Source organism: Neodiprion pinetum, chromosome 3 (genome assembly GCF_021155775.2).
Source record: "Neodiprion pinetum isolate iyNeoPine1 chromosome 3, iyNeoPine1.2, whole genome shotgun sequence".
NCBI lineage: Eukaryota > Metazoa > Arthropoda > Insecta > Hymenoptera > Diprionidae > Neodiprion > Neodiprion pinetum.
This window is the reverse complement of record NC_060234.1, coordinates 36,734,991-36,760,466: the sequence shown is the minus strand read 5'-3', so window position 1 is coordinate 36,760,466 and position 25,476 is coordinate 36,734,991. Positions and strand designations below refer to the sequence as shown.

The window sequence follows — 25,476 nt, the reverse complement described above, 5'->3', positions numbered from 1 at the left end:
CGGAAAATAATTGTCACGAGGCTGGGAATGAGAGCGAAAGCCAATTAAACGAAGCAATAAACGACTGCTTTAACGTATTGCGTGAAAGTTTCGCCGAGATAAAAACTATCGTCAAAAATAACGAAGAAGTTCCTTCAAAGCCAAGGCAGCCGGTCAGTGCTAGCACTCCTAAGATTCGAGTATTCGTCAAATCCATTCGAAGGAAAGGTATGGACCTGTTATTGAAACATCTATTGTAGAGAAATATGCATTAAGTAGCTTCTTCTTGTCAGTAAGAGATCGACTCGACAAGTAAGTGTAAGAATGATTCGTAATGAATTTTTACAGACAAATCAAGCAAGAACTGAATTAAATTGTCGTTCGGGTTAATGGGGTAGCTGGACATTTTCACGAAGGCTTTGCACGTTTGAGCAGAAATACAATATGTTTTCCGATAAAGAACTGCGAAAAAATTTCACAACCTTACTGTCACGTGTGCTAATCAGAATCACATAGTAATTTACGTATATAGCAGCCTTGAGATGTGAGATTAAATTGCCGTCGTGAATAATCGAGGAGAAAAATGATCGACGAGCAAAATGGTGAGGAAAACTCGAACCGGAATAACAATAATCGTGACGACGAATCGCTGACCGACAGAATCTCTTCGAGAAATTCTCAACCAGCGGTTTCAATCGGTGCATCAAAAAATTTGAATCCGGAAAGTCAGTACCAAAATCATGACATCGAAAACCATCAAATATCACTCTCTAATATCCATTATTCAACACCAGAGAACACCGAGCTGAAAGATGTCAGGGATATTGTCCAGTCGATTACTAAGGCGGTTTTTCACGTCATAGACGATAATTTCGATCGATTAAACAACCGCAGCTCGAACACTCTTGGCATGCGAGTGAAAGACAGTTTAATACTGAAGGTACAACAGGCGAACAGAAAGGGGATACCATTTGACGGGATAAAAACGTCCCTCGTGTGTCGACTCGTCGTCAATGACGACCAGGCTTGCTTTTTGCCGTATATCGACGTCGAATCCCCCGCACCAAGTTCTGCCAGTGAAAATTTATCGACGAAGCAAAAAAAGTCCGTCAGCTTGGACGAGGATGTGCGGGTTTTTGACGGAGTTGAAAACGATTTTTTTGCACCGGAGGAAGTCAGTTTGGTAACCGAAGTGGTAGAAATTGAGAACGATGGTACGGAGTCAGAAAATACCGTGCAAAACGTAGAAGAAAACAGCGATTTTATATCCGAGAAAAACTTTAAGAGCTCGGAGAAAAACCGAAGCGATATCGGTGCTAAGAGTTCTCATCGAATCGAAGATGACGAATTTCGTAAGCGGGAGGAAATAAACTTGAGAAATGTCGACACTCAAGAAATTTTAATACCAAAAACAACCTCGAATAGTGATGAAAATCAATTCTCCCGAACTCGAGAAGAAACAAAATCCAAGAATTTAATTTTCCAAGATGATAAAACCAAAGATAAGGTCACGGAACGAGAAAACGTCGACGTCTCGCAGAGTTCGGCTCAACTTGAATTTTTTTCTTACCTTTTAGTGAATACGCGCAACTCTCGCAGTGCAAGCGATCAGTCTGACGAAGGTCAAAGGGATTTGAGCAAAAACGGAAACGTGAAAATGAATAATCGATCGAAACCGTTGAATGGACACTGTGATGAATATCGAGCTGGGACGGATGAAGAATTGGAGTGCCTAAAACCGACTAACGAACAAAAACAAAAGGGTCTCTTCCGTAAATCACCGAAAGAAAATCAGCCTGGGAACGCAGAAGCTGCGAAAGATAGTTCGAACAGCTTGTCGGTAAAAAATTGTGATCGCTTAGAAAATCTGAAGACGATGAGTAATAAGACGTCAGACGACATCGTCGAGAATTCAAACACGCTTCTTCTCTTGGATGAAAATGATTCCGAGCATGCGAGAGATGATGTTAAGAATGATAAAAGGAAGGAGATGCCTGTCCGATCTGAATCAAAATCGTCGAAACGTAGTCGCGATAAGTACGTCGCGGTGGAAAGCAGCGTCGATAATTTGTCAGCGTCACCGAGTGGTAGTGAGAGGAACGAGAAGCGAATAGACAGCGTCGAATACTTGGATGAAAAATCATCGCTAACGAAACCCTCGGTCTTGAACGTCAATATCGAGATAAAGTTGAAAGAAGAGCAATCGACAATAGAGAATGTAGGAAGGAGTAAGCATAGAAAATTGGAGGTTTCAAATTCCTCGTCGAAGGATAATTTAAACGATAGCTGCAACAAAAGGCGAGAAGGCACGAATGATTTATACGAGCTGGACGTGGTGGAAAAGGTGTCTCGGAAAAGAAGTCCCACAGGCAAAGCAAGTCGTGAGAATACAAACATTAGCAGTGATATTGTTGTCATTCCGACTACAGATATCGGTAAAAATATGAACGATGACAAGAAGAAAATTAATCATTTACCGAAATTTGTGAAAGATTTCTTATCCACTAGTAAAAAGCGCACTAGGGATAAAAGTACGGTTGAGGAATCGCACGTGGCGGAAAATTCACAATCGGTTCAGTCGTTGGAAAATTTAAAATTACAGTCCTCGTCAATTCTTGCACTCGATACAGTGACAGCGGAGCTGGACCAAAGAAATTTTGAAAACGGAACGACAAGCGCTAATCTCAGTGCTGAGAAACTTAGAAATGACGAAATTATACTTTCCTCCAAGACACCGTCGACTATTCACAGTTCACGTGATGTTGAAGTAATAGAAAGGACGGAAAGAGTTGGTCGATTGGGCATGAATTTCTTCAAAAAAAGTTTAATCGCCGCCAATGTGAAAAACGAAAACGCTCTAAAGCTTCCAATTATTTTTCCCATGCAAAAATATGTGAATAGGAATAAAAATGTCGTGAAAAACTTGGAATCGATTCAAATGATTAAATCTTATAACGAAGTAAACGCAATTCAAGTGGATCTGGAAGATGGACAAGTCATAGAAAATGTGACCGAAAGTAACGATGATCATGCTTCAAATAATTACAGTAACGATTCGCGATTGAAATCAAGTCACATGTTAGCTGAAGAGAGCGAGTCTAAAGTAGAAAAAAGCGTCTCTTTGCCAGGTGAATTTGCCAATCACTCACCTGGAATAGAGAAAGAAATAGAATGTAAAGAAATTATGGAATTCTCTGCGAAAAAACCGTCTTTATTCTCAAGAATTGTCAGGTCGAAGAAAAATACTGTCTCCAAAGAAAATAAAACTGAACAAAATGCAACAGCAGAGCAGGAGAACAGTGTAGTACCAAAAATTGGTAGTGAACTTCTGGTTGGCACGAAAAGTTCGAGTGTTCCAAAAACTAACTCTCTTAATGATTTAGAAGATGGTAAAAGAAATTCAACGCTAAACGTAAAGTTAGATGAAAATGTGACTCGAAAAATAGATAGTAAGGAAATGTCGAAGACCAAATCTCTGAATAGAGCGTCTACACTGGGCAGTAATAAACCGAATACGGAGCTCACACTTGGGAAGAAAAAGAGTGGTCTGACAAACGATCAATCTTGGAAAAAAACTTCGGAGAAAGTTTCCCTAACAGGGAGTATATTATCAAAGAAATTGTCGAGAATGGACAGCAACGACGACAAGCAATCGGGAAACGATCCCTCTCTGAAAAAAACTTCGTCAAAAGTTTCCCTGCAGGAAGGTGGTAAATCATCGGCAACATTGTTGGAAACGGATGACAACAAGGTAATAAGTCTGAATCTAAATAAGCCTGTGGAAACTTTACCAATATCTGGTAACGACAGTGAACTTCCAAATTCCCATTCAGTGGACGCGGATGTTAATAAAATGGAGCAGAAATTGACCGAAGAATTAAAAATTAACGAAATGGGACTCGAAAGTTATTTGAAACGTATTCAAACTCAGGCATATCCCATTGCCACTGAGGACATATTAAAACCACACCTTCCTAGCACAGGACAATCGTCAATTGCCGCAGAAGCGTCACAGCAGCAGGAAATGAACAAAGAAATTGACGCGATGAACATCAAAGCAAATGATTCACGCTGGTCGCTGCGTAGTGAAAAATCTAAAACTGACGTAAAAGAAGGCGAGAAACTTCTCAGCGGTGATGAAACTGAGGCGAATGTCACAGATAATCGCGTGGATGTTTCACGAAAGAGTTCCAATGTGAGAGAACCTATGAAGCGAAAAAAATCCATGCTCAATGTGGTTTCAAAATCGTCTCCGACAGGTGGTGATGTAATCGAAGGTAAAGAAGAGCCAAAGGATGTTCGGGCCAATACCGAGGATACAAAGCCGAAGCTACTTTTCAAATTTAAAACTGGCAAATTTCAGAATAAAACAGAGGATAACTTAGCATCACTGCAGTTATTTACAACCTCGGTAACGACAAACGACCAGACATCAGTCGGCCTTGACATTCAAGCATCTGTAGACGCCAAGGAACCGAGCAGTCTATCCAAAAGCTTGAAACGAAGTTTGCAATCCAAACGAAAACGCTCGAAAGCTTCTGCAAAAAGAAGCAAAGCAATGTTAAAAATTGATACAGAATCGCAGACAGATATGGACGTAGAATTCGCTTCGAAACATTCAACCGACTTTGAGAATGGAAATGATAACGAAAAATCGAGTCAACCTTTGCAGTCGCTCGCTTTGAAATCGAGTAACTTGTCATCACTGAGCAAAGAAAATCTTTTGATCAGCCAAGAATATATGGGTGAAAATATTTCATTGATAGATGGCGATGTACAGCACGATGAGAAATCAATAAACTCTAAAAATCTACTAGTGGATCCAATAATATCAACAGACATCGAAAATATGTTTGAAGAAACATTTGCTGTTGTGTCAAAACGATCGGCTGATGTTATACCAAGAAATGTGATCGAATTATATTCAGTAGTGACGGACAGTGAAACTAACAATAAACGGAGTATTTCTTCGCCACGTGAGATAATTAATTCACATTCGATACTTGATGGTGGCAAAAATCTGCAGAGTGAAAGACGTGGATGCGATTTAGGAAGAAATGAAAAAAAGTCCGTTCCAAATTTTGAACTCGAAGTGAAATATTCAGAGGATTCAGAATCCTGCACGTTGGGTCGATCGGGAAATATAAACAATTTTTCCCCCAAAGTGAAAAAATCATTTTCAAGACTTCGTCAAATGATGCATCTCAGAACATCTAGCAAAGAGACGTTGAAGAAATCAGAAAATGATTGTGAATTCCCAGAATCTAAAGATTCCGCGAATCGTCTCAAGAGTGAAGAAAAATTGACAAAGAGAAGCAAAGGATCAGTGAAGAAGGAATTAAAAAAGGAACATTGGAAAAACGAAGAAAATGAAACCAGCGATAAACACATCTTGGCAAAAGCACCGGAACCGATTGAATCAACTATTCGAAACACTCCAGCAGTTATTTTCAAGAGCCCAAACTTTGTGGCCGCAACGTATCTGGTTGAACCATCGATCCAGGATCAGCTACAAGGAGAAAGTTCAATTGGCGTTAAATTACAACCAAATTTAATTTCACCAAAAAATGTAAAGAGCGAAGAGCAGTCAGATAATTTGACAACAGAAAATAAAGAAAAGCACGGGCTATTATTGAACGTGAAATCTATATTCAAATCATCAAACAAATCACAGCCTCCAAAAGGTTTTGATTCCGGTAATAAAAATTCAAAAATCTTTAACAACGTTGAAAAATCCCTGCTTTCATTGAAGCCCAATGGGCTGGAACCGGCAGCCTCTGAAATCGAAACTGATCATGAACAAAATGTTCATGTTTCGGAACAGAATGCTGTAGAAATTCCAACGATACAAAGCACCAAGTCCTTAGAAGACAATAGAAAACAAGCGAAAAACTCGAGACAGCCAGCCGGGCACAAGCTATTGGGTAACGAAAATAGTCCATTGGTGATTGAGAAAGTTAGTCAGAAGTCGTATCAAGCAACAATTTTCCCAAACGATTTCATGCAAAAACACACCAGTGACGTAACTGAAGACGCTGGAGTTTATAGGGCAGCGAAACATTCCGAAGAATCCATAAAATTACCAACAAGTAAAGAAGAACCCAAGAAGACGTCTAAGAAAAACTTGCTATTAGGATCGATATCAGCTAAGTCTGCTGCAAACAGTGTGGAATCTGTAACAGAAAATGTGAACTCAGCCGTTGTCAATGACGATACCATGATTTTAAGAAAAAGCCTGAAATCCTTATTTAAGTCCCCAAAAAAATCGATACCGAAGAACGAGGATGACCAAGGGCCACCGAAAAGCGCGTCGATGAATAAGAACGACGTTAAAAATGACTCCGTAAGACAGGAAATTGAAAAGTCAAAATCGTTCCTAAACAAAACGCAAGAGAAGCAAAAACCGAACGATACAAATGCCATATTAATTCCCGAATCAAATACCGTTACCAAAAGAACCAAGGAGAAAAAATTGCTGCAAAATAGTAAAGATGTGAGGGCAAAACACGGGACGCTAGATAATGCCGTTGAAAATAATGAGGAAAAGATCGATGGAAACATAAAAAAATTCGCCAATTCGTTGTCTCGGATTTTTAGCAGTACTTCCAAAAAAAGAACCGGTGCCAGTCTTTCTATAATTACGGGTAACTCGCAGATGATTCTGGAAGACCATTTTGAAGTTACGAAAATACCATTGTCATTGTCAAGCCATTCGAATGCGGAAAAAAATGACCGTCAAATCGGTAAGTCGGACGTAGCTGACGATGACAAAGAGGAGCTTGTGGCTGTAAAATCATTGGACTCTGTTCCTGGATCGGAAAAGCATAACGACTACAAACAACCATCAGTAGTTAACAAACGTTCCTACCAAATTCTGGAGCCCCAACACGCGACTGAACCATCATACGACGTAATTATCAGTACGGAAAAATTAGGCAGTCAATTTTTGCTAGCTGCTTCGACTGAGGTAAATCGAGTATCTTCCAATAGCAAGAGATTCGAAGTTGATGATTTAACGAAGAAATATTCGTTGAGGGACAACGAGGAGATGAGGAAGCCTTTGGAAAAGATCCACGTAATCAAAGGCACAATTGTCTCATATGCCCCGATGGTGGAGAGTGCTAAATACATATCGAACGAACACGACGATACATGTAAGGAGGACGACAACGTAGAGGAACGTCCCAAGAGATCTTCGGGGAAAAGTTTTGCGACGATACGTAAACTCTTATCCAGAGCATCGGTGAAAAGCAGACAGGATCACGCGGAGATGGAAGATCATTGCGTCGGTAAAATTGATCATGAAGCCAAGCGGGATTCTTTGGAGTGTCGAAAGACTGGTGCCGTAAAGTACCAAGAAGGTAGGGATTCTTTCGAAGCTTTGCCGAGTGACAAAGCCAAGCAGAGATCCAAGACTTCGATGCAAAAGGACGACAAGGCTGATACTAACGAGCGAAAGAGTCGACGACAAAGTAAGAAGCAGGTGTCGAAGTCTAAAGTGAAAAGTTGCGAACCAGAAGGTGTCAGCAATCCTGAAAGTCTCGCAACTCACAGCGAAGTGCTGATTGTCAATAACCTAGCGACAAGTCGAAGTGAATTAAGATGTAATCAGGAAACGGAAAGTTACGAATGCGGATCGAATGGTGTTTTAATAATATCTGATCAGGCTAACATTACGGTGAACAATGTTGAAATTGTACAAGATCTGGCCGAGGTTGTGATATCACCTGTAAGGCAAACGGATTCGAACAGTACAGTTGAGACCGAGCAACAAGTAGGTCAACAATCGAGTCGCGTAAAAAAAAGTAGCCTGTTGTCCGTAGCGAAGAGCTACATCAGAAAGCGAATTGAAACTGGAAAAGAAGTAGAATCGAAGTCTTCAAAGCGACGGATGGATGAAAAGAAACAAGATGAGTTGAGGGTAGATTCATCGAGATTGACAGTCGATGGTTCTAAGAAGTCGTCGAAAGAAAACGGCGTTACTAAGACTGATAGCGTGTTCTCGAGAAGTGTGAAAAGATTGTTCAAAAAACGAAGCTCTCAAGCCGACTCCGTCGCCTCCAACATCAACGCTGAAACGAGTGTGGCTGATGGCCGTCAGATGAAAAGTAGAAAAACGTCATTAACTGACGTCTTGACAAATGAGAATATCGAAGACGCAGGCAGAAGTGTAACCGTAAAAAAGCACGACGATAAAAGTTTCGTAATCTACAACGGATCGATCGATGAAAAAAACTTTAGAAATCTCAACCCTACCGATGAGCTGGAAACGAGCAAGTCTGAATCTGCAGTGCTGTTAATTCGAAACGTCGGAAAAAAGTCGATTGAAGCGCTGCCTAATGCCCGGCCAAAATCTAGTAAACATTCGATGAAGGGCACGAAGAATAAGGACACTGAATTACCATCTGTGGTTACGAATTCCGAGACACGCTTTCTGACCAGCCTTCTGGATCAAAATACACCTGAGGCTGAAATTCAAGTCGATGCTTTAAACCAGTACCTATCTAAGGTGAGATTGACAATTGGTGATAGCAGAATAAAGATAACAGTTCCAATGAGCACCGGTGATAGTATTGTTCTGCTAGAGATAATTATACCGTGGGGAGGGTTCCAATGGTTGACCACGTTTACCGAAAAGCTCACTTTCACAGGTCACGCCGAATGACTTGAAATCAATACCGTTTGCAACCAGAAAATCCACCGTTGTTATGATGGCGACTCCTGTCCCACCGAGGGAAGAATCGCAAGTCGAAGATTCCAGTAGTTCGCAAGACGCAGGGTCGTCAAGGTAAAGAGAGCAGTCTAGTTTTATAGTAGAAATAATTCAGCGAAGTAATACCTACGAAGATATTCAGAGATAATATCGACCACGAATTCGGAATATTTATAGAAAACTTGAAATCCCGTTCAGACTGCCGGGGTGATTTAATTCTACAACATTTATCGTCACCGGTTAATCCAACGAATATAAATGCGATGAAAGATTTAACATAAAATAAACTTATTTGCTTTTCAGCTCACCAACTGTCTTCTACTATTTGCTCGGTCCGACATTGGATGAAGCTTTAATGGATGTAAGGATTGTCTTCCAAAACTTGATTGACAAAATAACAGGTCGTGGTAATTAACGAACGAATATATGACGCATTGCTAGTTCACGCTGTTACGAGTTAAGCTCTTACCGTTTTGACGACGCGAAGTACTCGGGTAAAAAAGTGCAAAAATTATCTGTCCTGATTTGGAGGCAATGAAAAATACTCAAATTTATTCAAACTAACTTTATTAGACTAACATTATTTACAACAGACAATGTTCAATCTGTTAGGCAAGACTACGCGCCGCTTATAAAGACTAAATGATATTGCTTTAAAAATCCCTAATTATCAATTCATCGATATAATACAATAGAATATTTAATATATAACGTTACTATCTGTACGTGACATATTCGTCAGCATTGTATATGGCAGTCAGTAAAAATTCTCACATGCGAGACCATAATAAGAGAGTATGCATAATACACGGTTTAACCATGTCTCCATTCGTTATCTCGATCGCAATCTTACATTGTAATTGAAGCAAATTGACAGATTAAAAAAGAAAAAAACATCCTTACAAAAGCTAGTACCAAGTATACGTATCAGCAACATGACTTGATAATGTTAAAGCTGTAATACGCGCGGCTTCGACTGTAATTTGCTCAAAGTATCATAGATTTCAGCCTTGAAATCTCGTTAATCACAATATTTAATTCAGCAATTCAGTTTCACGCGCAATTTATACCGAAAGTGCAAACCGCTTGCACGCATCCATGCATACATATAGTTTTCTTGTCACCTATATGTACTGGAACTACTTTTCGTCAAGGTGAACCTGCTCCGTCAATCCCAGTTTTAAATTGCTTGTGAGCCGACTCGATCTCGATCCGTGTATACCGGTGCAGGTGTATACATATGTGCGACTGTATGTGTGTAATGTACCAGTGTTGATCGCGGAGAATTTTTCTCCTCCTTAATTCATTCCAGGTAAGACGATATCGATGTGAGAATTCACGCAGACGTATAGACGACACTTGAATTTGATTTATGAGCATTTTGCACCTTTTTTAGCCCATTAACGATGCAGCCCGCGCGATATCCGTTAACCGTGCATCCTCGGTATGCGGTGAGATGAATTCCATACTATAATTAATTGTCAGTCTGAAACAAAGTTACGATTAACTGTCACGTTTGCTGTCCCAATATGTGAGATATAATTATAATACGTATCTCTACGCATTTGTATACCTATTCTCGTGAGATCCATCAGCCGATCATAAGTCTGACTTGACAAACTTCTTGTTCGAACACCTGCCCAAGTGCAGCAGCATGTGGTTTTTCAAATTCGTCGGTTTGCTGAATCCGCGATTACATATGTGGCACCTGAACGGCCAAAGTCCGTTGTGAACGTAAGTGTGACTTTTCAAATCACCCGGTGTTGGAAAGGACTTCGAGCACTGCGAACACTTGTGTGGCTTTTCCTGAAAAAAATTGCAAACTTTTCAGAACAACCGCGAAATTTCGTTTACGTGCCTGTAAACGCTCACCTACAATCGATCCTCAATTAAATTATTAAGTGTTATTTGCAGCATCATCGGTAGGGTCATCGAGGTCAATGCAAAGGTTTGTTTACGTCGTTTGTCAATCCGCTTCTAACTAACACCCAAGTATATTTCTACGCTGAATGAATATCGCTGTATACTCGTTAATCGGGCGAACGCATGCCGGAGTGTGTAAGCTGCAGAGGTTGAAATCTGAAAAGTATGGATAGCAACGAGCTGCGGCAGTAGAGCGGTAGTACAACACCACAGCACTAATACCGACTGAAATCGCCCAGGGCAACGTTCTCTGTCTCTCTAATTGGATTGCATTCCACGCGGGAGCAAGTAATGGACCAATTACAGTAGCTGATGGTAGGCCTACCTGCGTTGCTCCCAAGTACCATTACTTCCGAATATTAGAACGCTGGTAGGTATAATCCGCGATATATTTTCCATCCTTTTAAGTCGTGCAACGATATTTTTGTACCTGGTGAAAATTTTCTCCGAGGTATAAAGTCAATTTCGAGATGATCAATGGATAGCTTATACCGATTACAAATTATCGATAAGTGATCGATACTTGAGTCGAATTTTAATGGTACAGAAATACGCTGCAAATACTCGCCCGGCATTGCGAATCGGGATACAGAATACTCGACTTCGTAGTTGGTGCGAGGATTGGCAGAGCCAGCAAAATGATTTTACTCCGATATTCAAGGCAGGCTATCTCGACACGCTCAAAGCAATGCCGCTACTGGCGTCGGCGAACTGACCAGCGGCAGCCAAGACTGGTCAACGGAGATGAAGCCACTGAGATCTGTCGAAATTCTACAGGTCGTATCAAAATTTATTATCCACCTGCTTGCGCGGAGGATAGAATAAGTAGCTTTGCAATTTCTCGGGCTCGTTAACTCGTACAAGCCACTTGGATGTGTGCGAGTCTACTATTCAATTTTGAATCTTGACTGTTTTTTGCCTAGCTAATGGCACTAACTTGAAGGGTTATCGGGAGAGGAGAAACCATCTTTACAGAACATAGAGTCGCTACTTTATACCTTTTTATTACGTCTTACCAGCTTCCGGAAACGGAATTATTAACCGAGAAACGACTAACACGGAACGCTGATTATGAGTATGGAAATCCAGGTTTTGCGATACGCGCAGCTTTCGTTTGCTTCGGATGATTGGACTTGGACAGTCTTTGCATCGTATTCAGTTCTGCGGGAAATAGCCTGTAGCGTACTTGCCAAGTTTGTTCCTTTGTGGAAAGAGAAAAACGATCCACCGTTTCAGTAAAACCCGTTCACAATTCTTGTTCAATCGGAAATTGAAACGCTTTCTTCGGGTTCATTAAAGTTTTAATTAAGCCTCGCTGGAAAGCAAAAGCTACAGTCTTGCGTGCTGCGGATGGAGGAGAGCCGATTGAGTGAATTCTTGCATTCACCTTTCAAGTCTGAACGAATCGTCGTCTGGTCGAATTAATTCTCACTGCGCATTATCATTCTCCTTCGGTTCTACAAAAACTACCAAAATCCGAACACCAGTCTCCTCGTCCTTAGAGGCATTTTTATCAGTTCGGAGAATAAAGCACGTGTATAAATATGTGCACGTGCTTTATTTAAGCTAGCTCTGCAGGTTTACTTGAAACATTCTGAACAGTTCTGTAGCACCATGGCAGTTTATTTTTTCTCAGTCCTGTAATAATTGCGGAACTTCTTGCTTTTGCAATTTGATGTTTCTCAAGAAATTTTTTGCTTCGTTAATATTTTACTACGGGACAATAATTACGTAAGTATAGCGAGACGCGTTATATACCTAGATGGAAAAGATTTTAAAATCTCAATTTTTTCGTATAAATAATTATATGCTAATGGCGGTTTAGTACGTTGTAAATAAGGGTGATTACACTGTAGACATGTTTTGCACGTACTCACCTTTATGTGAGTCATGCGATGATAGTAGAGATTCGAGGAAGCAGTAAATTTTTTTCCACACACAAGACATTGGTGCGGTTTTTCCCCGCTGTGTATTCGTTTGTGTGTATTTAAGGAGCTTGACGTTGAGAAGCCTTTGCTGCATACCATGCAGACGTGGGGTTTCTCGCCTTAAATAATATCTTTGTAATGCATTATTAGTGCATATTAAATGAAAAGGAAGATGACTGGAAGGAAAGTTTGAATTCTTAATAATACAGGGAAATCATTGTCGATCATAAAATCATTCTCACCTGTGTGCGTTCTCATATGCCTCTTTAGTAGGGATGGCCGGTCGAAAGATTTTCCGCAAACTTCGCATGGCAATAAAACACGTTCGCCCCGTTTCATAGTCGTCAAGATGCTGCATTCCAAATGATCACCAACTATGGACAACGTGGACGTCGACGATTCGCCGGACGTCGATTCGTATTCATCGGCTTCGTAACAAGATGGAACTGACGATGACTGATGCGATAATAAGGCCATTGACAGATCGAGCGGTGACTCTAAAAGACAAATTAACAATCGTAGAAACTAAGCTTATCTATCAATAAATAAGGTTGCCAAAAATTCGTCATCAACACAGAACGATAGGGAGAATTCATTCAAGTATTCTTCAATTTCCAGAGAAGGTTGCAGCGACGCAGATAAAAGGCATTTCTACTGAATTCGAACCGATTGATGACGGCTTTTGAGTTAAACACGGACTATGACCGTTGGTAAATGAAACTGTCGAGTAAACTGCACCTCTTTTGGCTCTGTTTCTGGAATTTTGACTCAATATTGAAGTGGATTTCAAAATGATTATATGAGGAGGCAATGGCAAGCAACGAATTGAAGGCAACCCGAATTTTGATGGCGAGGTAAATATGCAGCGGAATAAGTGGCGTCGACCCTTAAACGTAATTTGATTCGTGGAAAGAAAAACGTAAGATTAAATTATACGCGAAATACAGAATAGGCCTACAAATCTGAAATGCAAATATCGGTGGAATTTTTGTCGGTGCAGATCAAGGCGGCTACTTGTGATTCAAATGTGTAGCGCTCACAGCCACTGAAAGACAGTACAATGGGTGGCAACTGGACGGTCCTTAGCTGTTTACTCCACCCAGCTACCATCTTCAACCCAGTTCAGACTACTGACAACAGGCTCGGTATTTCTTACCAAGTTTAACTCGAATAGAACCTCCGAGACAATATACATAAGCACACATACACACACATATATATGGAGAGAGAGAGAGAGAGAGAGAGAGAGAGGGAGAATATATATTCAATTCAGTTTAATATTTTTCAAAGGAGAACTTGTACTTCAGAAATTCTCAAAAACTTGGCGTACTCGGAAACCAAGAGCCACTCCCTTTCCGTCAGTGACTCGCTCTCCTAATGAAATTACCTCATTATTCCAAGTTTGTTTTCACTATTTTTACGGGACTAGATTTATAGGCACTGACTCCAGACCCGCTTAGATCGTTAATTTTTTTATGAGGTATTCTTTACAGTCGAATCAAGTGTTCCAGGAGCGCTGAACAGGCAAGGCCTGCAGCTCCATCCAAGAAAACTTAACTCCACCCAGAAAAAGCAGTGCTAGAGCTTCGCAAATTCATCCGTTCCGGGATCGAGTGGCTAGTGAGTTTATGTTTAATGTTTTACAGCCGCACTCAAACTCACGTTGCACGATACGCCCAAGGCAACACTTGCCAGCCTTTTTACACAACGATTTCTGCACTGCGCTACCTTACTTCATACCGAACATGAACTTGATAATTAAATAGTTTCATCATGATTAAAATTATATATGCGAATAGGCTACTTACCGTCCAAAATTGAATCGATCGTGTACCTGTAGATCGCAGTACGTGTCCACTGAGCGTGTGATATAAAAACCAAATCGTGATCATCCACAGGTACGAAACAGGCTGCCAATTCCGTGTCCGGCTGAACGTCTTTGATCACCTCAAATATCGGTTCTCCTATGATCCGAAATGTTATCGTTTCGACTTTTGTTATTTAAAAGACTCACTTGCCTGTTCTTGCACTTAAAATTGTACATCCATCCACTTATCATCGGGTCGAATATATTAGCGAGGAAAGGAATATACAGACGGTTTTTATAACATGAATCCTGTTTGCTCGAGGAACTCCCGTTTAACTTACCCTTGACTTTTGTGCCGATAAGATTCACCTGTTCGTTGTAAGTCTGTACAATGTGCAGGAACCTTATCCAATTACACTGACGGTAGTTCAGATTATAATTCGAAAATGACACCTCGTCGTAGCAGCCGTACTCGCGCCGTATCTAAAACGTAAGAGTATGGCAGTAGATGATAAATAATTTCTCTCAATCTTCTAAAATCTCGAATGTTCTATGAATAAATTGATTTAGAAAGGTGAGGAAGTGCTCAGATCACTTTGATCGGTGACCAGGAAGTGAAAAAAAAATATAACTTCCAGCATTTCTGAAATGCTGATGAGCTGACTGAAATTGTGCGATTCTTCAACAATACTTGCAACTGATTTTACTAACTGAAAGCATGTTGTTACGCATAATGTATAGGAACATAACTTTTGAAAATAAGGTAATAACTGTTATTTACCTCAGGCCTACCTAGCCATATAGTGCAGTTCTCGATATAACTGAATTATAATACCTTTCTCTTCAGTCGCGAGCTCTCGATGCTACTGGCTAAAGTATAGATATGTATAATGTTCGTTGTTCCTTTCAGAAAAGGCAATAACAAAAGGAAAGACTCTATCAGGTCGTTCGTAGCACGTATGCGTGATATTCGCGCTCGTACGAATCATGGCGAAGGCGTGCTCGTAAATCGCGTTAAAATACGTTACAGGCATGCACTCGATCGTAATAAAACGTAATGACGTTTGAAACATTTGCAAGGAAGAATATAATTTAACGAAGTGAGTATAAATTCAATCCACCGAGAAGCACCAATTGAGCGATAGGTAAGCATATGCGTTTGTCCGTGCATTGGACTAAACAGTTATTCCTATAGTATCAATTAAAAATCTATCTCTTCGCATCTGATAAGATGAAATATGTATAATGAAACGTGCAGGTGGGTCATGTATTTGAGACATTTTTTGCTTGATTGGCTTGTTTCCTCCACAATTGATTTATCACTTTTAAAGCTCCATCTCAAAACTATACCAACCCATTAATCACTCGAGATCAACCTGTGTATTTCAGTAGTTATTGATTGATCAGATGGTTCTAGATCAGACTTAAATAAAAACGTGTTTCTGGCTGCCAATTATCATGCGACCGGAAACGATGTTCACACTACGTTATTTTCTCGATGTAACTATAATTGATCGGATATACACTGTAGAGCAGTACTGGTAGAACAATATGGATAATTGGTGTTGCCTTTGAAGTTGAGACTTCAAACAGAGTGAAATTTATACGTTTTAATACTAGTATCCACGTCGAGTCGTCGTTATGATATCATAATGTCATGTGTAATGAAGAAAATACATCGTACTTACATCGTTGTCATCGAGAAGGGAGTACAGATCAATTTTATCGAATCTGATTGATCCTTGAAACGGGTATATAAGTGTTCCTGAAGGTATAAATACGTTGGACCACACCGAGATCCGCATCTCGGAGAAGGGTGCATTTTTGAATAGCTTGTTCGACGGACCGGCAGTAAGAACCAATGAGAACTCTTTTGGAATCAAAACACAAGTTTCCATAACAAGTTGTGATTAATAAAATCCGGCTGTGTGATTACACGCGCGTGTAACAGTGATTAGCGGTGAATCGAGAGAGGGGATAAATCCCGGCAAAATTTCAAAGTTTCATCCACTATAAACACCATCAAACGAAATATCCCTTTCGGAGGGAAAGAATTACTTGGAACGCAATAGGCGGAAAAGGTTCGTAAGTTTGTCGCGCTATTCTGCCGCTTGATGAAAAATCAAACTATAACGCAGCAATGTTTATTCCTGAACATAGACGGGCACAACTTATTTCCAATAATTGTGCAAGGTGCAAGCAAGGTCTTCGCTCACTGGACGAGATTAACCGACTGATCTTGACCTTGCGACGGGTTAGCAGCATTTGCTACCGAATGGATCCCCCCACTCGCTTACTCGGCATCGTCCTGACTCCAAGCAGTCACAAGGAAGCCGTCTTCCACTGCTAAGAGAACCCACGTGGGCGACTCGGCACCTGTCGCTCCCCTGGCCTCATGCTCTTGCCTTCATGCCTGCCATGCACGCACCATCCTCCGGTCAATTCTTGTACGCCCGCATTGATTTAGTCCCGACCAACCAGCGTCATTTTTACCTTTCCCTGCGGTGCGCCATGCGTGCACATCGGGTATACGTGTGCCAAGTGTATGGCATCGCCGTCCGGGTCTGCAGGTTGCACATGGTTATATAAATACTGTAGAAAAAGCAAGCACTCGACGACTTCGGCGAGTTCTTTGCTACTACATGCATCTGCGTGTAATAAGTTATATGTGCCAGCTATTACACGCGATAGACTTGTAATTAGCTGTGCGAGGACTTTTTTGAAAATTCGGAACGACACCTACGCGAGGCGATCGAATCAATGATCTCGTTCTTCAATCTACTCGTTCGCCGAAGGGTTTTTAGCCGAGGTCTGTTCTCTTCTGGAAATGAATGAGTCTGATCGGGAGGACTTCTCCATTGAAAACTAGTTTTGCACGCCGTCCTTCTGGTATGAAGGTTCAACACGGCATTATGGATTACCGCAGGATTGAAAGAAGCGTACCACAGTGGATGTTATAAGGTATTCTTGGTAGTGCGTAAAGGTGCGTCGAACCGAGAATTGACTCGGCTTCTTACGGATGCCTAGGCGTGACTATTTTTCCTTTTTTCAAAAATAAACAAACGGAGTACGGCCGTATCGAATTCTATTTTTGCTGCTGCGTGATCGGAAATCGCTCATATAATTACAACTGCAGTTATAAATAACTTATAGACACGCAGTAGAGGCGGCACACCGTAGATTATCGCCATGCGAAGTTGATGCCGAGGGCAGAGAATCTTTCTTCTGCAAATCGTTTTCATGCGCTTTTCTCCACCCTTGAACCCTCTTATTTCACCGTTTTTTATCGTCGATTAGATTTTCACTTCCTGAGTCGTTGAACGATTCTTCACTGTCAATTAGCTTTTCTGTCAGTGGCGCTTTGTACTTGAGGCTTTCACGAAACCTGCGTGTTAAAATAAAGTTGAATTTCGACCGTTTGTAAACAGTTATACACTCCAATTCTTCGGAAAACGTATTAAAATACCTTAAATACGTAATCGTTGAAGCAATTATCGCCGCAATTATTAAAAATGTCAATAGAAATGCTGAGAATGCAACGAAACTTTCGTTCGGCATCCAACCGAATATCGGGCGTGTTAGCTTATCGTCCATCAAGTGAGTGCGCCAATTAGGAGGACCCAATACTGTAAAAATGTTTCATTACAAGCAAATTAAATGTCTCTCAATTAATGTTGATTGAATCTCTGCTTATGGCTTGAAACTAAAACTACGTTACCATATAGAGATTGATAATGAGATTCATACCTACCATATAAAATTCGGTTGCAGTTTATAAGCTTATAAGATACCTGCCTCGAACTTTTATCGCGTTGGTAGTCCACTTGAAATTCAAGTCCTTTTGTTCAACTTCGCATCTCCATTCTCCACGATGGGACTTGTTAACTTTTCGAACACGATCTGCATTTACCTGATAAATAAATCAACGAACCCAACAAAATCGGTTCGTATAAATTACAAGTATGCGACGTAATTAAGTAAGAAGTAATACAATACCTATACATTAACAACCCGCCAAGCTTGACGCAAATTTTTACTCACCGCAACAGGGGTCGATACTCCATAATCTTTGAACACTTGGCCATTCAACTTCCATGATATTTTGAGATCCGAATATACGTATCCAAGTACAACACAGTGGCAAGTCATAGAAAAGGATAGAGTTTCTCGAGTTACAAGTTCATTCGTGACGGGAATAACCGCTAGCGTGATGATTTTAAAAATAAGGCGAGTGTCATCCACTCGGTGCAAAGTTTGCGTGTATACACCCGAGTCATTTACAACTGTGTAAGATATAGCTGAAAAATCAAAAATTCACGATTCAAATGCTCAAAACACGTGTAAAAAATTTGGTAGAAGGAATCGATACTCTATGTCACTCACATACTGCAGTATCTTCAAGTTTGATTCTGTCCTCTTCTTCTTCGAGAAAAATTCCATTGCGAGACCAATTGATGTCAGACTTTGGTGTTTCATTTCTCAATGCTGAAACAATATCAGGATCGGCTAAAAGCTTCACACGATCTCCTTCCTTCACGATCAATGACGTGTGCTGAGTTCTAATTTTTCTCTTTACCAATTCGAGGGTGACTATAAAATGTAACTTAATATGTATGTTGATACAGCATATTACACGATTCTAACGATACAGTCTGGTGATCAAAGTTATTCTACCCTCTGTTACGTCGTCACACTTGTTCATGTTGCACCGGCCACTTGACGTACTCGGTCCCAAACATGGCTGACCCCTTATGTTCGGTTCAGGGTTGTTGCAGACCCGTTTCCTCACGCCTATTCCACCATTGCAAGTAGCGCTGCACCTCCAAGGGCCCCATTCTGACCATCCACCATCCACCGGAGAACCATCTATGTCTGAAATGGTAGAGACGAGAATGACATGACCAGCAAAGACTTGGCCGTAGCCTCAAAAGAGCATTTCTGTGGTAGATTCTTAAAATCATGGCTATAAAATGATTAATGAACGTGCCTGTCGGCATGCAATTTGCGGCCCATGTAACTGACCCACCTTTGTCGACAGCAAGAGAAAAGAAGTAGAACAGCAAAGGTAAGTTATGATCGTAATGGAATACCTCGGTACCGTTACGCAAAACCTTGATGGTATAGTCGTAAAACCTTGAAAAACAATTCGTTTTTTAAGTAGACAAAAATTTTCAATACAAAATCCTCGAAATCGTGATTGGGTAAATTCAATTTATCAAACATCTATTTCGTATTGATCATATCATATCAGAGACAGTTAGTATCTCCGGCCCGTGCTTACTGTATCGTCAAATTGGTCCAAGTATTGAAATTAAACAATTGTCCCTTTGCATTTTGCTTGTGAAGTATGTGAACAGCGGGAAGCTTATTTTTCATAAAAAACACCCAATGTCCCTTTTCACCTATAGTCAATGCGTAGTACCTGTAAACGAACGGTATGATCTTAGTTATCAGAAGAGTGGCAGGAAAAATTAAAACGCTTACACAGGCATGGTAGGCAGCATCAGCAAAGGGAGCAGTATAACTCCTTGTCCACGAACCATTAGTACCAGTCTGTGAGGGCTTGGCGTTTCTTCCGTCTCCCAAATAGAAATTGGTAGTATTCTTGTGAATCGATCCGTGGTCGTCTCTTCTATGTGACATTCTATATATGGTGGTTCTGCTTTTAAATATCATTGTTCTGAAGATTTAAATCGAAGGCTCATTGCCTGATGCCAAAGTATAGTATAACAGTAAGGAAATTGTTGCAAAAAACGTTAATGTCACACTTCAATATATATACTTGTGTTACACTTGAAGGCAACTCCGATAGTATTGCCTATTTCACTACTGTAGTAATAATACACGGGTAAGAAAGCTTTGGCAGGCTCCGGGTCTTCCCATTCGAACAACGGATACGGGGCACCTTCATAGTAGAGTTTTATTCCACCACGTTCCATACGAATTACGAACCCAGTCCACTTTCCAAGGTATAGGAGATGAGGTAAGGTTTTTTCCTTCACCAATTTCATTGCTAGATGTAGTTAAATATACGAATAACTTTTTATATAATAGAGGTATAATTCAAGACAATATTAAACAACCTTGAGTATAAACATGTACAATAATTCGTAATCACTCGGGTAGCTTACCCTTCCCTTCGGTTTCGTAGTATAAAAGTACTTTCTCATTTTTCATGGCACCAACTTTCAGAATGAGACGGGACTTCACATCGTCTTCACCTAATATCGCAAAAGTTATTGAATCTGGACGATCGGGTTCCCATTCTTTGAGAGAGAATTGAAGTCCCTCCGAACGATAATCCGGTAAGACGTACAGACGTCTACCACTACCGTGACCTCTCACGAGAAAAATGCATTCTTCTGCAATCAGATTAAAAATTTTCAAATCAAATGAGACATTAATTTATGTAGTAAAAAAAATCAGTCAGTAGATCTAACGAAGAGTTATAAGTATACCAGGCTGCTCACAATCTCTAACGTTACAGAGATCTTGTGGTACTTCCGGATCCGTTGTGTAGCACCATGCGCCAGCTATATTACGCGAAGGATTTCGACAGAAATTACTTGCACTTTTAACATTTTGCTCAGGATATAACGTGTCGTTTAGGTAAAGTGGATCAACTGGATGAATCGGTTTCTTATGATCATGTGGCTTGGATGGTTTCTCCGTGCTGCCAGTTTTTGGCTGTGGGCTTGCAGTTGTGTGAGAAAATCCATCTACCTCAGGTTTTTCGAAAGTGGCACCGATTGTTGGTAGAGTAGTAGTTAAACTAGAATGAACGGTTAGAAAATCAGGCGATCCAGGCAATTCTGAAGTAAATTTCGATGTTTCATCGTACGGTGAATTTGGCGATATCGAATTATAACTCTCAGAAGTCGTGCTTGGAATGTCTTCCTGTGGAACGGTCTCTCGGACCATATTGAAAAATTCATCTTTTTCGTTCAATTCGGTGGTTATTTCCTCAATTTCTTGATATGGATTGAATATCGGATGTAGATTGGCCTTTTTCGAAGTGTCTTGCTCTTGAAGCAACCTTCGATTTAAGCTGACCAAATTATACCTGGCTAATACCTGCCGAGTGCTTAAATTGGACCGAAGCCAATCACCATCTCCAACTGATTCCAGAGTACCACGCGTATCTAAATTTATGGGGTGTCTGTGAGGTCTAATAAGTTGGTCCACTTCCGACTGTTTATAACTTCGGGCAACTCGTCGCGATGTGTGTCCAAAGTCAAAATCTTTGCGCAATCCATACCGAAGACCAATTTTATCCCAAGGTTCGCTTGGCGTATCGAGTAAATTATCCTTCAACGCGTTCTCTCTCTTGAATTTCAGACTAGTCAGTGCTTTGACCATCAGTGATTTGAAGCTGGGTGTTTTTTCAGTGGTAACATTTGTCTGGTTGTATCCTGTCCACCACGGAGCGCACGTACGACCGGAACGTGTTACCGACATAGTTCCTATGTAGTCATTGGCTGTACCAGCCATTCGACATTCTGCAAATTATCCTTGTTATGATAAAGTTTCTAGATTGTTGTTTTTTTTTTTTTTTTTCAACAAAACTCACCAGAAGATCTACATTTTCTGATGGAGCAGTACTGTTTTTCGACGGAAGAGCTTCTAAAATCCTGTAATGTATAACAATAAGGGCCTTCAGGGTCGTTTGTGGGATTCCTGCACTTATTTAGTGCTTTCAGTGCAGATCCGTCGATAAAATGGTCATCTACTCGATCTTCTTTAGGAATCTATCCAATGGGGAGAATTTTAAATGATGGATATTTTGCATACAAAAGTCAGTCTTTTTCTATATTCTATAAATGGACGAGAAAATAATTACGAGAAAAAGAATTGCAGAAGAAGGCGAACCTTGTCAAATATCCATGGAACGCATGGAACTTCGCCTTCAGCCATCCACTGTGTACCTTCATATCTTGAATCTGCTGAATTCGAAATGCAATTTGGAAACCACGGAGCTTCGACCGCATTCTCTTCTACCAATAATACGAATCGTTAGAACTCTATCTTATTATATCTACTGAGTTTTAATAATAATTCCTTTATTCAGTTCAATATGTGCACTCATGCAAACATGAACATCTTAGGATGCAAATAAACGTTCACGAAATTACCTGTTGGAGTACAAAACAGTGTCCAATGTGCTATGGTATTCTCACTTCCAATACTGAACCACCTCACAGTCTGAATGGCATCGTCTCGAATCGAGAAAACTTTTTCTCTGCCATAATCCCGATGCCAAAACATTTGTATTGCCATACCAAAAATGCTAAAATTATATCAAGCACGTGAAACGATCGAAACGAAAAATTCATTACCCTGTTAGTCGAACCTAATTGTGAATTCATGCCAGGCCCAAAAATTGAGGATTTGTTTAGTTTCAATGTCCAGTAAAATTTTTTTTGTAGAAGTTTCCTTCTCTTGATACAGAAGAAGAGTAGAACCAGACTGGCCCAAAATTATCTGAAATTTGTAACAAGTGAATCTGTTGAAATCGATTTCTTTTCTGATTTTCTGACTGATACGATTCTCAAAGAACAAGACATGCGTACCAAATAACGTGGGAATGGAACAGCGGGAGTCTGCGTCAGTTGTATCATTGCCCCGTGACTAGCTCTGATGTGAAATTGTAGATCATGACTGCTGTTACTTTGTAACAGGGGCCAAATTCTCAGGAATTCAAGTCCAAAAGTAGTATGAACTTCACATGCTAAAAGTCGAGGCCTTACAGAGTGCCAGAAGTAACAGAGAGTACAATACCGCTATTTAAACGAAATTCAGTAAAAATGTTCAGTTTACTTGCTTCGCAGAATTGCATACTCCATAAAATTCCCGTGCCCATTATGCCATACTGGAAAAAACTTTCCGGATACATGCTCGATATCGTGTTCTTCTGCTTAAATTCGTCTAAAAAAATAGGCTTCGATGAACCAGAACGCCCAACAGAGATAAAACCGCCACCCCAAGTAACCCAGAGAGCTGTCCATTTGGTGCCAATGAGAATATTCGGAGTCTCTTCAAAATCCGTCTCCTCCTGCAAACAAGCTTTCGCTTATTTCTTGTTGGACTGAAACGTACAGGGTTTATTAGACAGAAACGAACGTCAGTGCGTGGATATTCTTGCCCACTTCCAGAATTTGATATCAGAATTTCAACACCTGTTCCCCATTTCTGTGCAATCATTTCAGCTGAAGACGGTACTTGTAGATTAGACAATAGTAATCTTGCCTGGCCCTAAATTTAATCATTTTTTTCAAGCATGTTATTCACCTTAGTCTCCAAAACACATCTACAGCTAAATTTATTATGGTATTAACTTAAATAAAAATTTCACACCGTACTATTTGCTCATCACCGGGATTCCAAAGCTTGACCCAGAACGTTATGTTGCCAATAGTACTGTTCAAGCTAGTCAGAATTGAGTATGTCGAAGCATTTTTAGTATAAACCAGACAATCTGTATGAATGAAAATTATCATGATGCATAATGTGTGAGGTTAAGCATCAGTCATTCAATGACAAGAATTCATCAAAGAAAATAAATCTTACTGAAGCTTCGTCAATAAAATTTTTGTTAGTATAATCAATAAATTAAAAATTTCAATTCTTCACATGAACCTTTGTCATCGCAGAATGGAACGCTGCAGTATTCTTTCTCTACAATGTCATAACTTTCTGAATCAACGTAACACCACGGACCACCTGCGCTGCTATCCGGATTTCTACAGAAGTTTTTGGCCTTGTTTCGGGACAGATCTGAGAAGTAGTTACTGGGGAATTTTTCTGTCTGAGGAAATGATAAAATCGATTATGAAATGGTGATGAGGCCCACAGATACTTTCGAAAATGTAAGGACCGTCAAAATTTTACCTTATTAATGGCCAATTTCAAACGCTTGTCCCAAGAATTACATTTTCTACCAGACGAAGACGTTTCTCGAGTTCCACCATACTCGGAACCTGTTCCTGATATTCTACATTCTAAAAATATGATTGAAAGAAATTAATACAGCATCAATTGAACTGAAGCACCAAATTGAATGCTACACCTTGGTATGGTGGTCAGATGTAACGATATTGGATGAACGCCTAAATGTTCACCTCCAAAATTACACAGAGGCACTTCGCATTCGTCGTCAATCAGATTTGGGTCCATTGTATAACACCAAGGACCTCGAGGATCTTTGGTCGGATTTCTACAATAGTTTCTAACAAGTCGTAAAGATCTTTCAGGAAAGACTTTATCAGTAATGGATTCGCTGACCTGCGGTGATTAAAATAATGTCGTGAAAAATGTACCGTGTAACTTAATCATCAACGACAAGTGTTGGCCGATACGTTCAAAATTTATGGATCAGATATAGCCGAGCTACTCGTGTTATGTTATCACAGCATGAACAAATAACAAAAAGTCGTGACGGTACAGTAAGAGTGAACCTGATGAAGAGGTTTCTCCGAATACCACATCTGACATCGAATTCCACCAGCAGTTGTCGTGATCGAACCCATGTAATCGGTACCCAATTGCGTGAGCTTGCATCTGGACAAATCGGTACGAGTCGCGTTTCGTTCCGCTGCAGAGAAGAAAACATATAGCTAATAAGTGGATTCAAAATGTTTAAACAATTGCACCTGTGAAGGTTAATAAGTTCCCTGGATCGAATTATTTACATTTTGAAGCGCTTGAATGAGTTATACAAGTCTGTAATTCCAGTAATAATAGCGTGAAAGTAAAGGAACAAATCATTCCTAAACAATTAATTAAATACTGTGAATATAATGCAGTTTATTTGCAGAAAATGGTTCAATATACACAATTTTCGTTTTATCAAAACAACTACTATTCGAACAATCGAAACGCATTATTCATATATTTTTATATATCTCAGTGATTTTTACGGTCGAACCCTGCGTGAATACGTCTTTTGACAGGTATTTGTATTCGTCGTAACGTCTTGTGAAACAGAATACAGCTTTTCAAAACGTAAGCATAACCCCAACGTAATTCCTCGTCGAGATATGAATCATCGGCATGAATGGGATCCAAAAGTTGAATCTGAAATCCCAAACTAGCCTGCGTGTCCGTGCCTCGTCATGATTTGTAAATTA

The 25,476-nt window shown here is 40.2% G+C and overlaps 3 protein-coding genes and 1 long non-coding RNA gene across 4 annotated transcripts; 2 read left to right on the top strand and 2 right to left on the bottom strand.

Moving 5' to 3' along the window:
• The first annotated feature begins 562 nt into the window (after positions 1–562).
• On the top strand, positions 563–9,341 carry LOC124214438 (serine-rich adhesin for platelets-like). Its single transcript, XM_069134396.1, has 3 exons — positions 563–8,488; positions 8,631–8,767; positions 8,996–9,341. The coding sequence occupies exons 1-3, from the start codon at positions 563–565 to the stop codon at positions 9,105–9,107; spliced, it is 8,175 nt and encodes a 2,724-aa protein (XP_068990497.1). The 3' UTR covers positions 9,108–9,341.
• LOC124214272 (uncharacterized) lies at positions 9,243–16,881 on the bottom strand. The gene is made up of 7 exons (XM_046616505.2): positions 16,039–16,881; positions 14,692–14,833; positions 14,352–14,507; positions 12,786–13,040; positions 12,493–12,662; positions 10,266–10,498; positions 9,243–10,178 (listed from the first exon to the last, which is right to left on the bottom strand). The coding sequence occupies exons 1-6, from the start codon at positions 16,246–16,248 to the stop codon at positions 10,292–10,294; spliced, it is 1,140 nt and encodes a 379-aa protein (XP_046472461.1). The 5' UTR covers positions 16,249–16,881; the 3' UTR covers positions 9,243–10,178; positions 10,266–10,291.
• On the top strand, positions 13,097–14,100 carry LOC138190648 (uncharacterized). Its single transcript, XR_011176653.1, has 2 exons — positions 13,097–13,397; positions 13,544–14,100. It is a non-coding gene; the product is annotated as an uncharacterized lncRNA (long non-coding RNA).
• Positions 16,882–17,376: 495 nt separating the features above from the next.
• On the bottom strand, positions 17,377–25,463 carry LOC124214437 (uncharacterized). The gene is made up of 22 exons (XM_069134395.1): positions 25,442–25,463; positions 24,758–24,941; positions 24,374–24,626; positions 24,239–24,340; positions 23,981–24,155; positions 23,710–23,825; positions 23,471–23,602; positions 22,483–22,630; positions 22,220–22,344; positions 21,921–22,098; positions 20,809–21,849; positions 20,482–20,712; positions 20,119–20,363; positions 19,835–19,977; positions 19,632–19,772; positions 19,377–19,483; positions 19,025–19,222; positions 18,734–18,940; positions 18,392–18,648; positions 18,146–18,260; positions 17,817–17,976; positions 17,377–17,735 (listed from the first exon to the last, which is right to left on the bottom strand). Exons 1-22 carry the CDS (start codon positions 25,461–25,463, stop codon positions 17,624–17,626), a joined length of 4,392 nt encoding a protein of 1,463 aa, XP_068990496.1. The 3' UTR covers positions 17,377–17,623.
• Between the last annotated feature and the right edge of the window lie 13 nt (positions 25,464–25,476).